General features: G+C 34.4%; 1 protein-coding gene and 1 long non-coding RNA gene across 6 annotated transcripts in view; both read left to right on the forward strand.

Annotated features, from left to right (window-relative positions):
* The window catches only part of ZNF292 (zinc finger protein 292), a 98,519-nt gene that overhangs the window by 40,518 nt on the left and 38,986 nt on the right, over positions 1-19,015 (forward strand). For 3 of the 5 annotated variants that reach the window (XM_084959611.1, XM_084959595.1, XM_021089731.2), the window contains exons 2-4: positions 11,182-11,336; positions 11,530-11,608; positions 13,891-14,026. In XM_084959611.1, coding sequence (XP_084815737.1) covers positions 13,909-14,026 — 118 coding nt within the window. In that variant the 5' untranslated portion in view covers positions 11,182-11,336; positions 11,530-11,608; positions 13,891-13,908. The remainder of the gene's footprint in view (positions 1-11,181; positions 11,337-11,529; positions 11,609-13,890; positions 14,027-19,015) is intronic. The other 2 variants (XM_021089734.2, XM_084959617.1) reach the window with 1 other exon arrangement.
* On the forward strand, positions 1,520-8,874 carry LOC146406094 (uncharacterized). Its single transcript, XR_014805507.1, has 2 exons — positions 1,520-6,273; positions 8,419-8,874. It is a non-coding gene; the product is annotated as an uncharacterized LOC146406094 (long non-coding RNA).

Raw genomic sequence — 19,015 nt, forward strand, 5'->3', positions numbered from 1 at the left:
TTGGAGCTACAGCTGCTGGCTTATGCCACAGGTACAGCAGTGCCAGATCCAAGCCGCGTATGTGACCTACACCACAGCTCATGGCAACACTGGACGATATTTTCAACTTTCTGTAACTTTTCGATTGTTTCCAAATATTTAAAAAAAATTTTTTAATGTAATGAAGGATTTGGTTTGCTAATACTTGGGATTTTTAAATCTGCTTATTAAGTGAGATTGGCCTGTAACACACCCAGTTTTCAAGTTTCTAGTAGCCTCAAACAATGAATTGAGGCAGCTTTTCCCTCTCTTCCTTTTTCCCTTCCTTTCTTCCAAAATTTCTATATAAAGTGATCTGTTTCCAAGAGGATAGTTTGCTAGATTTGTTTCTTTTTTTAAAAAAATGTGGGATTTAGTTTCTTTAGTGGAAAAACGACGGTTTTTTCCTATTCTTGATATAGTTTTAGTAATTTTTTTCTAAAACACTTCCCATTTCATTCAGATTTTTAAGCTATTTCATTAAAAACAAGTAAATAGTTAAAAATAATTTAAGGCTATTTCAAATAAAGAATAAGGTTATTCACATATTGTCTTAAGATTTTTTAAAAAATCTATATTGTTATGTAGTTGTCCTTTTCTCATTCTTCTATTTGTTGGTACCTTCTCTTTTTTTCTTGATCATTTTTGCCAAAGGGTTTTTTTAGTCTTTTGAAAACATTTTTTAATTAAAGTATAGTTGGTTTACAATGTTGTGCCAATTTCTGCTGTACAGCAAAGTGACCCAGTCATACATATATATACGTTCCTTTTCTTATATTATCTTCTATCATGGTCTGTCCCAAGACATTGGATATATATAGTTCCCTGTGCTGTACAGTAAGTAGTCCTTTCAAATCATCAGTGTTTGCTTTTGTTGATTCTCTCTGTTGTATCTTTAGTTTCTATTTCTAATTATATCTGTTTTTATTTTTACTACTTTAAAATTTTTATACTTTCTTTGAATTTATTATCTTTTCTAACTTAAGGTAGCTAATTAATTCAGTATTTTCACAAAATTCTGCATAATAACTACAAAAACTTTAGTGACATATAATAGTAAGCATGTATTCCTCTGAGGTTGGGGCATGGTTGGCTCAGCAATCTGCTGGTCTTGGCTGGAGTCATACACAGGTTTGAGGTTGACGGCTGTTGACCGATAGAGGGTGGCCTCAGTTGAGCAACAGGGATATGACATCTACTTCTTCTTGGGAATAGCAGGCTAATCTGAACATATCTCCTCCTTTTGGTCAAAATAAGGCACATGGGATAGGAAAGTATTCTTTAGCATTTATGAGAAATATTCCAAAGTCATGTGAAAAAGGGGCCTGGAATTCAGTCTACCACACTGGTCACCCCCAGTAATTTTGCTTTTCCAAAATTTTTATTATGGAAAAAAATACAAGAATAGTACACTGAATACTCATACACCTTTTCCAAATTCACCCATTGTTAACATTTTGCTATATTTGCTTTGTCTCACGCTTTAATTCTCTTCTCTCTCTTTTTTTTTTTTTTTTTTTTTTCCTGAATCCTTTAGAATTAGGCATCACGACATTGCCCCTCTTATATTTATCTCCTAAATCCAAAATGCAGTCATCACACTCAGGAAATTCAACATTGACACAATAATATTATCTAATTATAGTATATGTTTACATGATTTCTCTATGTGTCCCAATAATATTCTCAATACTGTGTTTCATTTTGTCTTTTTCTAATACAGCCACTTTTGCTTTATCACATGTATTCCTAGCAATCACTTTGCTATGCAGAATCCCACAGCAAAAATCATAAGACTTATGGAGAAAATAGGGTAGAGGTACATCACTCAAAAACTAAATCAGTGTCACACATAGAACCTTAATAAAAACAGTAGTACAATTTTATACCCATTTAATGGTTAAGGCATACATAGGTACTAAAAGAAATGTAGTGCTTTACCTTGAAAAAGACCTGTAATTTGTTTGTAGGAGTAGGTGTCAGAAGGAAATTATTGTGAGGTGGCGGAAAGAGAGTTCTCTGAAATTGTGCAAAGTTGTGTAACAACATGTGAGGGTTGGTGTGGCTCATCACACATCTGGTGAATTGACATAGCTGATCTATGTTTGAGTTGTGTGCATTTTGTGTATTCCTATGAAGCTTTAGTTAAACTGGGTATAATTTTCTGCTTTAATGTAATGTTTCTCACTGAAAAAAGCACATGTAAGCAAATGGGAAATTGTTCTGCTCATATTGTGTGGTAACAAATTTAACACTATTTTTTAAAGCTATAGCAGAACTTATATAAACATTTGTATTTGTAAATTTCCCTCTTAAGATTGCTCTAGCTGCATCCTACAAATTTTGATATATTGTGCTTTTGCTGTAGTACATGTCTAAGTATTCTCTGATTTCTTTTATAATTTTTCCACCCGTGATTTAGAAATACATTAAAATTTTTTTTTCAAGTTTGTAGTTTTCTTTATAGGTGCATTCTATTATTAATAGTTTCTAACTTTATTACTTGTGTTCAGAGAGTGTGAAATGTATGATATTCTTTGTTACTTGTAACTATGTGGCTTAGTTTGTAGTCAGTTGTAAGTGTTTTGTTTTCAGAGAATGTACATTCTCTCAATTGTTGAGCACAGCTTAACATAGACTTAAATTATCTTATTTCCTTAGCTGAATTTTCTAGTATATATCACTAATTCAATCCAGTTGTATAAATCTCTTCTCAGTTTATTCAGGCACATGTCTGTCAAGTTCATCTTGAACAAATTTGTCCTAGAGCCATCTGATATGTTTTAGTTATTCTTCAGGCCTGTTACATAGCTGTCTCCTTGGGATCCTCATCACCTTTTCTCTTGTGTTAGATTCCTTTTTTTTCCCTAGATATTTTCACTCCTTACCTGATTTATTCCCTAATTTTGGTCAAATTTCCCCTTTTGAGCATCCTGAGAAAATATGCCTAGAGGTTGAAATTTTTGAGAACTTGCATGTCTGAAAATGACTTTTCTGTTTTAATTCTTATGATAATTGGATGGAAATAATCTCCCCAGTTTTTAATGCAGTGCTTCATTTTCCTTTGGCTACAATGTTGTCTTTGAGAAATCTGCTACCCCTCTACCCCCCAAGCTTATTTTGATCCTCTCTTTTTCCTTGAGCACTGAAATTTTATGACAGAATAACTTGGTGGAGGTCTAATTTGAGTAATTGTGCTGGACACTCAGTTGGTCTTTCCAGTCTTAAAATTTATGTCCTTAGATTCTAGGAAATTAACTTGAATTAGTTCTTTGATTTCTTCCCTTCCATTTCTCTGTTCTCACTTTTCTGTTGTTAATTCTGGTATTGCTCTGCAAACAAATATTCTAATCTTTTCTCTTCCTGTCCCATTTACTTTATGGGGAAATTTCCTCAATTTATCTTCCAACTCTTGAAGTTTTCGTTTCTGCTATTATATTTTTAATTTAAATATTTTTTCTATAACTATTTCTTTATGATACGGTATTTTTATTCATAGTTCTAATGTATTCTCTCACTTCTAGAATATTTTTGGTAGTTTCTTGGCATTTGTCTTCTCCTTTTATAATCTCTGCTTGCTCCAGGTTTCCTTTTTTTTTTTTTTTTTTTTTAAACTAATTTTTTCTGACCTCTCACGTGGTCCTTGGCTGTCCATATTTAAAGGTAAACTACTGAAAAACTGATTGAGAGTTCCAAACCCGTGAGTGGAATTTGTTGTAGTCTTCACCATAAGGGGACCTGTTTTCTTTTCTTGGGAAAGGCCTGGTATCAGAATATAGTTCCTTGTGCTATATATAACAGGACTGTGTTTATCCAATCTATATGTAATAGTTTGCCTCTACTAATCCTAAACTTCCAGTCTTTTCCTCCTCTACCTCTCTCCCCCTTGGCAACCACACGTTTGTTCTCCATATGTCTCTTTCATAAATGTGTTGATTTGTCTCATATTTTAGATTTCATGTATGTGATATCATATGATATTTGTCTTTCTCTTTCTTACTTAACTTCACTTAATATTAATCCCTAGGTCCATTCATATTGTTGCAAGTGGCATTATTTTATTCTTTTCTATGGCAGAGTTATATTCCATTGTATATATGTACCACATCTTCATCCATTCCTCTGTTGATGGACATTTAGGTTGCATCCATGTCTTGGTGATAGTGAATAGTGCTACTCTTAGTGCTTCCAGTTCTTGAGCCCTTTGGTGATTGTGCATAATTAGGTCTTTTCCTAAAGCCTTCTTCAGAGTGATTTTTTTTCCTAGAATGCCAATCTTCCGTATGTTTTCCTGTGTTTAAACTTTTGTTTCTTTTTTCTCTATTCTTATTTTCTTAGTCCTTGTGGCTTTAAAAAAAAAAAAATTGTTGTTTTAGTGAGATTTGGCAAGAGCAAGATGCAAAAAGTGTCCAATCCACCATTTTCATGCAAAACCTTAAAAATAATTTTTTAGTAACCTTGAAGTTATGAAAGAGTATTATTACAAATTCACCAAATGCTCAGTGGATACAAAGGATCAAAATTGTGTTATTTGCCTTCTTTCACTCCTAAACTGTAGCGTTTTTCCAGAGTTTATGTGATGTGATACTGCAGCAGATTAAGTGCAGAGATAAGAAAATCCTGCTCTTTTCTATTAAGCCAAACATTGAAGAGATTTGAAAAATATAAAAAATGCCATTCTTCTCACTAATTTTTGAGAAGTTTTTTTTCCATTAGAATAACATTTACAGTAACATGTAATGAGTTTTTTGTTACTTTAAATCCATTTATAAGTATATAATTAAACATCCCAGTTTTCCAAATCTGATGTGGTGAGTATCAATAGTTAGAACCCCCATAAACAAATGCTTCGGGATTCTCAGAAATTTTAAGACATAAAGGGTCATTAGATCAAAATTTTTGAAAAAACTTCTTTCCTAGGGAATCCTAGTTATAAATTGGAACTGGAGCATGAATTTAACAGCATAAACATATCCAACATCCACTGGTCTTATCTTGACATAGGACAATAATGTAATATAATCCTTGTGCTCATTAAATTTAACACCCCTGTGGTTTTACTCTTTCGTCTTCTCTTCTAATAATCCTTAGAGGAACTAAAGGAAGCTGCTGGAGATTAATCTATACTCTCCTTCTACCTAGAGTATATATGTTCTAGTTTCTGCTGATTTAGATAATGAGAAATCAACTTAACAGCCAGAATATTAAATGTGCATTTTTGTTCCCAAGGGGGTAAAAATTGGCTTTTAGGGAGCCAAAAACAACAATAAAAAAACCCATCTTGGATACTACAGTAGTTTGTGGCCTGTAAACAGATACACAGTATGTCTGTGATGTTAAAATTTCATTACAGTTTGGTGCAGTTAGGGGAAAAATTCAAAAGATTCCTGAGGAGGGGATAAGAATAAAAAATAGATTGAGAAAAACTGTTTTAGAGATCCTGCTGGAAACATACTTATTTAACCTTTCTTTTGTTTGTATTTCTTCTCTGATTCCAGGCTTGCTTCGTAACACACCCTATAAAATAGAAGCAGTGATGACAGATACCTTGTAGGAATTCAGTAGGTCCCTTAAAGAGGGAGACAGCTAGGAGAGGATGAGGACACACAAACGTACTCTCTCTCTCTCTCTCTCTCTCTCCCTCCCTCCCTCTTGAGTGTAGTCTCTTCTGGTGTTATGAAAAGTTATCTCCCAAATATGACTTCTGCTTGAGTAACTTCTGTGATGGCCCCCCAGTACTATTTTTGGTTAACTTTAATTGTTTGATTGGCAATCTCACAGGAAGCAGAAATGCATCTCCTTAAAACTTTGATCTAGTGGTGCAGTTTTGTCCTGTGAAACCACACAGAATAAGACTTTTATGTGAAAAGTCTTCAGATTTGTTAATTTGCTGTGAATCAAAGTTTTGTTTCCCTAGAAATGTAGAGTATAGATGGTAGTTAGGAACTCAGGCTCTGAAGTCAGACTATTTAATAGGTTTGACTCCTCCCTGCCTCTAATTGGGGCTTATTTGTTGCTTTAACTGTTTTATGCCTTAATGTGTCCATTTTGATAGAAGCATATTACTGTAATTTATCTAATTGCTAATAGGTAGTACATGTAAAGTTTGCAGAACAGTGCCTAGAGTACAGTAAATATTCAGTAAATATTATTTATTGTCTAGATTAAGGATCCTGTCCTTAGTTCCAGCAATCATTCTTCTTAGAACACATTTTTTTGGGAGGGGTTGTTGTTTTTCTTTTTATGTACGCACCTGTGGCATATGGAAGTTCCCAGGCTAGGGGTTGAATCAGAGCTGCAGCTGCAGTCCTGTGCCACAGCTCCAGCAATGCCAGATCTGAGCCACATCTGTGATCTGCGCCACAGCTTGTAGCAATGCCAGATCCGTAACCCACTGAGCGAGGCCAGGGATTGAACCTGCATCTTCACCAATGCTATGTCAGGTCTTTAACCCACTGAGCCACAATGGGAACTCCCACAGTTTTAAATATTCTTAACATACTTAGTTTACTCATTAATGGAAACAATCTGGTGCCTTATAGGAAGATTTCTAGGTTTCTTTCCCTCATATCCTCTATACCATTCCCTCCCATACCCCTTTCCAAACCACATCACAGTGACTTTTGTCTGTTCATATTTGTATCTGTATATGACTATAAATACACACACACACACACACACACACACTTGTTCTTGAACACACATGGGAATAAAAACCATTGGAGAGGCAACCAAAATGTGAGACTTAGGTCCCTTCCCCACCTTCCTAATAGAATCCTGATTCTATTCACACATTTTCCTTCCTCCATATGGCTTAGTGCTTCAGAGAAACATTGAAGAGTGGGATTTGAGTGGTTTAAAAGTCAACCATGAAGTTCCTTTATGGCTACATGATTTTTGACATACATGTATGATGAAATTCTGGCCATTGAGACCCAAGGAGAAATTTACTGATAGAAATTGGGTTTGGGGTTTCCGGAAAAGATTTCCTTGTTCTTAAAAAAGATGCACATGAAGTGGTGGTTGCATCTTTTCTTCTGGTTATTGCTGACACCTGGGTATTGGGGTAGGGCTCTCACCAGAGGATGGCAGGATGAAGACAAGACAGAGGTGGGTCCTTGAAGACATTGTTGAGCTACTAAACTGGCCAATTTTGGAACCTACCTTTCCTCTTAATTTGTTAGTGTATAAGAAACCTTTCTTATTGTTTTTGCAGCTTTGAGTTGTATTTTCTTACTTTTAGCTAAAATAACCTTAATCAATAAAGAAGTCAAATTATCTAATTCTGCTGTGCCTAGAAAATTTGATAAATTGTATGTAACCTTCCAGAGTTAGGAGGAATAACTGAAGTAGTAAAGTAATTACCAGTTTATAGTTCTGTGACATTACCACAAACAGTATTTGTTTGTAGTGGATAGAATGTTTCACAAAGACTGAGGCTGCCCTGGCTTTGCTAATTACTGATTCAACTAATATTCAAATTGTTGGTCACTGGACTCTTTAATTTTGTAAAAACAGAAGTTAAGTGATCTTAAAGGTCTCTTCTGAGTCTGTATAAAGAATGTGAGTGTGATTATTCTGGAATTCTGGCCAGAAAGCCCTTGTGTAGACTAAGGTAGTAGATATAAATCGTTAAGTTTTTAATTGAAGAAAGTATAATTTATTAACCAGTCATGTCAGTGATGTTTCCACTTTCACAGTGATTCTATTGATCTTGGTATCTTGAAACAAGGGAAGCTCTGCTATCAGTACAGAATAAGTTACTGGTTATTAATATCAATTCATAGTTTTATACAAATAAATAATTGCTTTTTAACCCAACTTTTAAACTTATTCTCCTATATGTAATCAGTATGAGCATGTCATTAGTTTTTGTTTTCATACTTGTCTCTAGTAATCTACTGTGATCCTTTTCATCTCTCCTTTCCCTATTACACTATTCCCAGACTATTAAAAAGCCACTTAAAAGGTCTGCCTTTCACCAGAATCTGATTCCTCTCCCTCTTTCCTCTTCTGTAAAATGAGGCAAAAGATTATAATTTTTAATGAGCTGTATGGTTCTAGCATTCTGTGATGTGTCAGTTACTTTTCTCATCAATTCAGACTCTGTTATACTCCAAAGAACTCATCTTTGATTATAAAGTTTAAAAACTTTTATTTTTCCACTGAGGACAGAATTATATAAAGGAAAGAAGTAATGTAGGCGTTCCCGTCATGGCTCAGTGGTTAACCAACCCGACTAGTATCCATGAGGATGTGAGTTGGATCCCTGGCCCCACTCAGAGGGTTAAGGATCCAGCATTGCCGTGAGCTGTGGTGTAGGTCGCAGACTTGGCTCGGATCCCACGTTGCTGTGGCAGTGGCACAGGCTGGCGGCTACAGCTCCAATTTGACCCCTAGCCTGGGAACCTCCATATGCTGTGAGTGCAGCCCTAAAAAGACAAAACACACACACACACACACACACACACACACACACACACACACACACAAAGAAGTACTGTATAAGTACCTTTTGCGGAGCTAGAAATATTAAAAAATACAGGGCTTGGGCAAAATGTAAATATGTGTGATTTTTTTAGGGTTTTTTTTTTTGTTTGTTTGTTTATTTATTTATTTTTTTTTTGAGAGTTGGGAGACAAGGAAGAAGCTTGTAATTTCAGAGCTTTTGGGAAGTCAATATGATATATTTTCTTGTCCAGGAAAAATTAAAACTACTACGAGAAATTGATTCATTAGTGCAGGAGGACTAATAGGGGAAACCTAAGTGTTCAATTGAATCCATTTTAGATTGGGTGTGTTTGCCAGGCATGAAATTCCCTAGACATTTAAACTTCTTTTAACAGAAAAAGAAAATTATTATTTAATAACTATGTAGAAAGACAGAATCTAGCTAAAGAGTTAATATGCAGAGTTGGTATTCTGGAAATCTTGAAAATATGAATAAGGTCATTCTCCACCATATCACCATAAAATAACCTTCCTTGGTTATAACACTAAAACCAACCATGCCAACATTTGCACCCATAGCATATCTTAGACACAGAACATACTCAGTTTTATTCCTTGAAGCAAAGAGATAATCACAAAAGAATTCCAGAATGCAGTTTGTTTTTTTTTTTTCGATTCAGTTGGTGCACTTGGTTTAGATTTTTTTTAAGTCCCGTTGAGAGATTCTTGTACCGCTGACATCAAATATATGGTGTCTTTTCCAGTACCACTTCTCAGACTCTCCAGTACCAAATAGGTATGGGTGCCCTACAGTTCAGGTGAATTAACATCAGATTCCATGTGTTAAAGGGCTCAGTCCCACGAGATTGCCCTTAACTTCAGCTGCCAGTTGCAAGTACTGGACCTTCAGGTTACCTGCACTTTTGTCCAACTTGGAGAGGGTCAGGGTCTATGAATATTTGACTATTCAGAAAGTATGTTGTTATTATGTTGCTCTTTAATTCCCCAGATTACCCTTCAGTTCTTCCTTTTTTTCCTTACTCTCTCTGTTCACTTACTACTACTAGTATCTAAAGGTTCTTAGAGAGAACAAGGTAATAAGTGTTTCTTTTGAGTGTGTGATAGTAGAATAAAATTCCTTCCTTCTTTCCTCCCTCCCTCCCTGCACATTTTTAAGAAGCTGTATCTTTATGCCAGAGGATATAAGACCTCATGGACTTTTCCTTCAAGATATATCTTCTTTTCTAGGAAATAACACCTGAATTGCCATGTTTTGATGAGTCTTAAACCCTGAAGTATGAGAAGATTAATTGTGGAAGTCTTCTATATCATAAAAACATTTAATTAGAGTTCTACTTCATTTAGCGTAATTGTAGAATCTTTTAGTTTTTAGAAACTCGTGATTTTAGTAATTAGAGAATATGTGGGTGTCTTTAATTATTGTCACCAGTTTCTTCCATCTCTTCATTCTGTAGGATAAACAGCATTTTGTTTTTGCTTTTAGTAATTCTGATAAGGTGAAATATTTGAAGTACTCGCTTCATTTAAGGGATGGAGGAGTGCTTTTTATTTTAAAAAGCAAGCACTTTATGGAGTTCCCGTAATAGCTCAGTGGAAACGAATCTGACTGGTATCCACAAGGACACAGGTTCAATCCCTGGCCTCGCTCTGTGGGTTAAGGATCTGTCACGAGCTATGGTGTAGGTCGTAGACACAGCTCGGATCTGGTGTGGCTGTGGCTATGGCATAGGCCAAGTGGCTAAAGCTCTGATTTGACCCCTAGCCTAGGAACCTGGATATTCTGTGGGTGCTGCCCTAAAAAGCCAAAAAAAAAGAAAAAAAAAGAAAAAAGCAAGGACTTTCTTTATTACAAAAATTTACCTTATAGTAATTCTTTAAATATCTTTAATAGTGATTTTATCTGTTAAATATCTTTAGATGACTTTTTAATGATAAAGCTTGTCATAAAAACCAGTAATATGCTATATACCATTGTTTTTTATTAACCAAAAAATTATGTCTTTTCTGACCATATGCAATTCATTTATTATTGGATGTTGAATTATGTTACTTACATCAAAAATAGAAAACATAAATATTTGAAATTCTTTGCTGCATGCCTGATCAAGTACTACTTGCCCAGGTGTCTTTTTAAAATAACTTTTAGATCCTAGAAATTTGGGAATGAAAGGTGACATTTTGAATAGGAAAGAGAGGAGATAATGCACGCACTGTTTAAAACCAGCCTTGGAGTTCCCTCTTGTGGTGCAGAGGGTTAAGAATCTGACTGCAGTGTTTTGGGTTGCTGCAGAGGCATGGGTTTGTTCCCTAGCCCAGCTCAGTGGGTTAAAGAATCCAGTGTTGCTGCAGCTGTGGTGTAGATTGCAGCTGTGGCTTGGAATCAGTCCCTGGCACAGGAACTTCCATATGCCGTAGATGCAGCCATAAAAATGAATGAGTGAAAAATAAATAAATATCCAGACTTCATGAAATGATGCTATTATTAGATGAATTAACACTAATCTTTTTTCCTACAAAGAGCTTCTGGAAATAAGATTATGGTTTTATTACTTTTAATATTTTAATCAGGATAAACTACTTTTTATAAATAAAAGTTATTTTTCAAAATTTCTCCAGGAGGAAAGAGAAAGTTTATTAGTCAATACGTATTTTTTTTATATTGAATACTTTTTGTTATTCCTTCCAAAACAGACACTCCTTGAATATGCAGAGAAATGGAAAACTTCAGAAGATCCTTTACCTTTATTGGAGGTATACACAGTGGCTATCCAAAGTTATGTTAAAGCCCGACCTTATCTTACCTCTGAATGTGAAAATGTAGCATTGGTTCTGGAACGCTTGGCATTGTGAGTAGACCTTTTGAGTAAATAAAAAATTAGACTTAGCTTTTTTGTTTTTATTCTATATCTCAGGTCTTATGACAGTTTAATTTTAAATAGTTTAGTTATGGAGCATCTACTGATGGTATTAAAATTATTCATCTTATCTTACTTTGAATTTTAATAGTGTTTTGTATTTTTACCAACTTTTGTTTTTTAGAAGCTGTGTTGAACTTTTACTGTGTCTGCCTGTTGAATTATCTGATAAACAGTGGGAACAATTTCAGACACTAGTGCAGGTGAGAATTTTTACCTACTAGATTTAATTTAGGTATATTTTATACTGGTTTTCTCTATTCTTAATATAATATTTGGTTAAACTTTAAAAGATCTAAGTAATGACAAACATTAATTGTGTTCTTATTAACCTTAGTGTCCTGCCTACAGTAGATGATCAATAAATGTTTGCTAAGTGTATATGTACAATTTAAATAGATGGGTGAATATTGCATTGTTCTTTAAGATCAGATAATTAGAGCTTTGCCAGAGCAGTAAGGGAATACAAAAGGAAATAACCTCATTTGTATTTAGAAACAGTAAACTGTTGATGAAAATTGCAGTATGCTTTATAAAAATATAAGATGTCTCATTTAATCTTTACGAAAACTGTGGGGGTAGGTATATTTTTCCCATTTTAAAGGTGAGGAAACTGAGGCTCAACTCTAAAATATTTATCTGCCCAAACTTATACAGCTAATATAACAAAGCAGTTATTTGAACCAAGGTTCTTTATTCCATAGCCCATAATTTTTCTCCTATATCTGAAAACACATGCTTTATCTCTTTTATTTAGTGCTATTATTCCACTTATAAAAGTACATAGTTTAGCACTTAGTTGTTTTTAGTATTTTTAAGAATGTTAAATTTTGTTTAAGCACTAGATTGTGCTGGATATAACTTCAAGTAAGTTTTGAATAAATGGTGACTTAAAAAGAATATTCCTACTAGCTAGTCTCAAAATGTATAGTTGTTTCTCTACTTCTCTAGCCAGAGTTCCTAAAATATCTTTTGGCTTTATGTTTTTCTGTAGAAGATATAATAAAAAAGAGGATTAGTCTCAAATTTTAGAAGCATGTGAAATAAACTATAGTTAGGCATAGAAATTAACTTTCCTGTTTTAATATTAATCATTAAATCTGTATCAAATGCAAAATTCTTGAAGGTAGGATTCACATCTTTATACAGTAAGGTTCTACATAGTGTTTTATACATAGTAAATACTTAATAACTGTTGAAATGAAAGTGTCTTGTCCTGTTTGTCACATTGCAACTAACTTTTTAATTATGCAGCTTCTACTTCAGCATATTAGTAACTTGTATCAGGTTTTTTTCCTAGCAAGTGTTTATTTTTAGGTAAACGATTATTTCAGGACTTCTTAAATTATTTGGCATTCAGATACAATCTGCCACAGAATTAATTATTGTTTATATGCAAATACTGAATTCCTTATACTACTTATTTTGTTTGTCAACATAAGGTAAACTTTTAAACTCTCCTTTTCGAAACAATAACATTAGTTGATAGTTTTTTCATATGAGTTAATGAGAGGGAAATAACTCTTTAAACCCCAGTATGGTAGCTCTCAGTAGTTGCTCAAAGAAAATTTTGTAAAGCAGTTGAACTTGTTGCAGTGAGAAAATTTTTATGGTTTTGAGTAACAGACTTTTTATATAAACATAACTTGCAGCTTTAAGAATTTCTGTGACACTTTGCTTTCATTTCAGAGCTTACTTGGGCTTATTTTATACCTGCTTAACAACATTTGTTTTATTTTGCCTGTGTTTTAACTGTTTAAACATTTCTTTACTCCACTAGAGGATAAGCCCAATAAATTCAGGGATTAATTGCTCTCCTCCCTAGTACTTTACCCATTGAAATTCTCAATAAACATTTTCTGAATTGAATTAAAACTGTTGATCTTTTGTGGCCTGAAGAATAGGTCAGTTGCTTGAACTCTTGGAAACACGTAAGCAAGGTTCAGTCTCAGCTTTAACGGGTTATTACCAAGGTTATATAATGAATAAATGAAAAAAATCATACATGTAGTTGTTTTCTTTTGGTAAGTCCCTTTTATTGAAATGTGTGTATACAAGTTGTCACTTAGGCCTTGATGCAGATTTGTTATTTATTAATGGTAGAAAGTTTTTTGGAACTTTTTTTTTTTTTTTTTTTTTTTCACTAACACAGAGGATAAGAAATGTGTAAGGTATTCCATGCTATGGATACTCTGATAGCTTCCTTGAGAAATAACTTTGCTCTTGGTTTACTTTTTTTGTGGAAAAAATAACATAGACTTATTTCTAGAAATACATTGTATTTATTTAAAATTTATAATTAATATAATTCTTATCCTTGAGAATCATCTTTAAAAATTAGAAGGATTCAGCACTTTGTAATGTGACATGAAAATTTTAAAATAAAAGTCTTATTTTTCAAAAGTTTAGTATTATATTTAAAGCCTGATAAGCTTGCTTTTAAAAATCTGTTGTAATTCTTTGGATGTTTATTTAATATTTATAGGTAGCTCATGAAAAGCTGATGGAGAATGGCAGCTGTGAATTGCATTTTTTAGCTACTCTAGCTCAAGAAACTGGGGTGTGGAAAAACCCGGTACTGTGCACTATTCTTTCCCAGGAACCATTGGATAAGGATAAAGGTAAATTTTCTAGAGAGAGAGAGAGAGAAAAAAAAAAAAAAAAAAAAGAAAGAATAATTGGACTAGAAAAAATAAGTACTAAAAATTGTTTTGATATAATTCATCTCAAGATATTCTAAGAAGGACCGTTTAAATTTTATAAGAGGTACTTGAGGCCCTTCACTTTATTTTACTGGGGGAAGATGTATTTATAGGATTATACAATCTTAGAGTAACAGAAAAACTCAAATTTTTTCTCAGCATCATTTCTTCAGAGGAATTCCCTCTGCAGCATCCTGACAGGTGGCAATCTAGCTTGTATTTGATAACTAACTTATTTGACAGATGGAGAAGCAGAAATAGAATAGTGAAATGATTTTCTTCAAAATAGAATAAAAAATTAATACTGGAACTCTCAAGTCTTCTGTCTCTATGATTAGTACTCTTTCTCAAACAGCTCAGACTCACTTTATCCTGCTTCGTTGTTATCTTGTGGGCTTAGGCAATAAAGATCCCAGTTAAACTTAAACTGGCAGGTATCCTATTAGAAGTTGATGGCTAACCCAGAGTTCAAAAAATATATATATGCCACAAAAAAGAGCAGAGTTATTGTCTTTGGTACTTACTTGAAATTGTTTAGGAAAGTGCATGCATTTCACCCTAAGCTTTCCCAAGGCATTTAACTAGAGAAGTAAGTAAGCTTTTTCCATTGTTTATTTATGCTTTTCTTGCTGAATGATAGCAAACTGTAGGTATTTTGCTGTGTGATAACAGAGTAGTATAAGCTCATTTTTGCTAACTCTTCTGGTACTTGGATATTTACCAAAATGCTTTCCAGCTAGTCTCCAAATTTCCTTCAAGCTAGTTGTTCCTGATTCCACTTTTAACATATTTCTCCTTATCTTTTTTTTTCCCCCTTTATAGCTGGTTTACAGTGTTCTGTCAGTTTTCTATTGTACAGCAAGGTGACCCAGTCACACATATATACATTCTTTTTTCTCACATTATCATATTTCTCCATGTCTTTTGGCTAGTTTTAGTAAGGTTGTCTGTTTCTTAGTTTTCACCAAAAGTTTTTTTTTTTTTTAATTATCTCCCATCCTTTGAGTATATCCTCAGATTAGCTACAGTGTTCTCAGACCTTGGAGAAATGGAGCCTCATTATTTAAAATAAGAAGAAGAAGAACATCTAAAAGTTGAGAATTTTAGTTTAAGGGTATTTTTTTTTTTTTTTTGCCATTGGCATATTAGCTTTTTTCCCCAATATAGTAATACCAGCTTGTTTTTTATTTCTATAACCAGTTACACTTTCTAGTCTTCTCAGCTTTGGGAATATTAGATGTAATATATTAATAATAATATCAAATTACATTGCATAATTCCTAAAAGTTTGAAATGTGCTTTTATATGCATGGTTTCATTTAACTTTCACAATGATCCTGTGAAAAAAGTAGTGTCTATTGTCCCTATTTTGCAGGTGAGAAGATGGAGGCTCAGAAAGATTGTTTTTTACGTCACATGCCAGTGATGTGAGGTAGAGCCAGGAATTAAAGTGAGGTCCCCAACCTCTCTCCTTTTTATATTATGCCATGCTGCACCCAGCCTAATAAACTTACACTGAACTGAAATAAAGGATTAACTCCTTTTTTCTGTTGGCAGTTTCTGAAGAGCATCTTTGCCCAACTCACACATTATCCTAATGCAGGAAAATGGAACCTTTATCTTAGCAGGGATTTAAAATTTATTTTAAAATAATATGTGCTCAATTTCTTTACTTGTTCAAATGTGCCTAACATTGTTTCTGTTAACAAGTGTCCTCACCCAACTCTATGCTGCTTATTTCTTGATTTTTACCTGGCATAGCTACTGGAATAATTTGGACTATGCAGGCAAGAGTTCTGTAGTAGCAGATGGATTGTAGGTAGCCAGATTTAATACAACTCATGAGGCAACCAGAGAGATGTTACATGACTGAGAGACTTTGCAGCTGCAGTCTTTACTTGATCCTCTGTTAAAATAAGTTTTTGATGAGAGTTATTTTATGGATACTCACACAGACTTATTTCCTCCTTTGTAAAACTCAAAGGAATTAACATTTTACATATACATGCTAATTTATTTACATTTTCAAATTTGATAGCTCTATAGCATGTGGAATTTTTAGTTTTTTGGAGGGTGGGGGGGGCGCTATACTTGGGCATGCAGAAGTTCCAGGGCCAGGGATGGTACCTGCGTCACAGCAGCAACCTGAGCCATAGCAGTGACGATGCTGGATCCTTAACCCACTGAGCCACCAGGGAACTTCTAGTCTTTTATACAGTATATCCAGCCAGCCCCTTAGTTTAACCCATGCTGGCCTATAGTAAGTTTGACAAGAAGAGCTACAACTCAGACAATAATCAGTATTCTATATTAGGCTGTGCTCATTAGTGTTTATAGCTAAGCCTTTGAAGGTTCGATGTAGTATTTGAAAAGTAGGTAATCCACTTAATCCTGATTTGTTTTAAATAATTTTTGTTGACTACTTTTGGAACTACTGAAACCCAGCTAAATCAAGACATGCTGTTTGAGTGAGGGATTTGAGAGTACATGGGACTCAGTTAAAAATGCTGGTTTCACTTTAAGGTTTTAGCATCTCTGGGATAAAGTAACCCTAATAACTAAACCAGCAAAATTCAAGTAGATGTCCTTTGAATATCATAGGAAAACATTATTTGTACCTTTCTTTAGTTATAATCTCAGGATTGGAAAGGCACTGAATGCTCATTTATTTTTTACCCAGTTTTAACTTCCTCACTAATAAATAGGCCTTTGCTCCAACACTTCTTGAGAATGGAAACTGTGTAATTCAGTCATTTGTAGCCTGCTTTGTTGTTTAGATTGTGAAAACTACATTCTTAGAGTTTTCATCTTTTGGATCTAGTGCTTTCCTAAAGCATACCTAACAGTATAAATCCCTCTTTCATGCTATAACAATTGAGATAGTTAAGGTCACCATCATGTTTACACTTTGTCATCTTTTATTCTAAAGACTAAAAGCTGTCCTGGTGCAGCATGATTTTATATGTGCAGTCATGGTTCCAGACTCTTTAGTGCATTTTGTTTGTTCTCTTTCATGGGTAGATCTTGCCAGCTCTGAGGTCATTGGTACTCTCTCCACCTTCATCCTATTGTGACTTAAGTTGACATTACCTTTTGTGACAGCCTTATTCTCACAACTCAGTAAGATTACTAAAATCACACCAAAATAATTTTTTTAAATATATGCATCTCTTAAAGTATTTACTTTTTTTTTTGGCGTCACCCATGGCATGTGGGACATTCCTGGTCCAGGGATGGAACTCACACCACAGCAGCAACCTGAGCCACTGCAGTGACGATGCTGGATCCTTAACCTTGGTGCCAGAGGAGAACTTTTGTTTACATTTTTATATGTTGTATTTTAGCACACCAAGTTTTTTTTTTTTAATTTAAATAAATTTCACTGTCTTAGGTTCATTTTCTGTGCAACTTGTCAGTATCTTTTTAAATCTTGATTTTGTTAATTCAGGGTTTTTGTCCTTCCCAGTTTAAGCAGATCTTACTAGTTTGCAGTCTGTTAGCATCCAGGTTTCTAATAATAACCATTAAAAAGGTTATATTCAGAAACCTAACCCCTGGGATAACTTTGGAAATCGTCTTGCTTGCTTTCAGTTAATCAATACCTTTTGATTATGGTTGTTTCATCAAATATGTCTTTCTTTATGTCTCGTCCATAAAGATTTGATGAAAGACCACAAGAAGTCTTTGGCTAGAGTTGAATTATGTAAGATTGTTTAATATTGAGGTTAGTCTGACCTAATTAATTTTAAATTAACTTTTTAGAGTATTTCATTTGTTTGTTTATTTTGTCTTTTTGCCTTTTCGAGGGCTGCTCCAATGGCATATGGAGGTTCCCAGGATAGGGGTCTAATTGGAGCTGTAGCCACCAGCCTACACCAGAGCCACAGCAGCTCGGGATCCAAGACGTGTCTGTGACCCACATCACAGCTCACGGCAACACCGGATCCTTAACCCACTGAGCAAGGCCAGGGATCAAACCTGCAACCTCATGGTTCCTAGGTCGAATTTGTTAACCACCAAGCCACAATGGGAATGCCAAATATTTTTAGATTTACAGAAAAGTTGTGAAGAGTTTCCAAAACTCCACAACCAGTTTTCCCGACTGTTAGTATCTTACATAAATGTGGTACATTTGCCACAATTAATAAACAAGTATCGATACTTTGTTATTAACTAAAATCCATGCCTTATTCAGATTTCCTTAGTTTTTTACCTGATGTCCTTTTTCTGTTCCAGGATCCCATCCAGAATACCACATAACATTTAGTCATCATCTCCTTAGGCTCCTCTTGGTTGTGACAGTTTTTCAGACTTTCCTTGTTTGTTTATAAGCTTGACAGTTTTGAGGAATACTGGTCAGGTATTTTGTAGAATATCCCCCGGTTGGGATTTGCCTAATGTTGCTCTCATGATCACAACTGGGCTTAGGGGTTTTGGGGAGGAAGATCGCAGAGGTAAAGCCCATTGTCATCACATCATACCAGAGGTACATATTATCAACATGACTTCTCACTGTTGATGTTAACCTTAATCACCTGACAAAGTAGTGTGTTTGTCAGGTTTCTCTATTATAAAATTACTTTTTTTCTGCCTTTCCATGCTGTGCTCTTTAGAAAGAAGTTACCACTTGCAGCCCATACTTAAGAAGTGAAGAATTAATCTCTACCTCCTTGAGGAGGCAGTATCTACACAGATTATTTGGAGTTCACAGGAAATTTGTCTTTTATTTCCCACTTATTTATGTATGTGTTTATATCAGTATGGACTCATGGATATTTACACTTTGGTCATAATCCAATATTAGTTTATTTGTTGCTCAAATTGTTCCAGTTGGGGCCATTGGGAACTCTTTGAGTTAACTTTTGTGTTCCTTTGATATATCTCCGTCATTGTAGGTTATGTTTTTTT

This window comes from Sus scrofa, chromosome 1, assembly GCF_054392235.1.
Source record: "Sus scrofa isolate SSC_HxYL_T2T_F1_AM1 chromosome 1, Sscrofa_HxYL_maternal_Yorkshire_Landrace_v2.0, whole genome shotgun sequence".
Lineage (NCBI taxonomy): Eukaryota > Metazoa > Chordata > Mammalia > Artiodactyla > Suidae > Sus > Sus scrofa.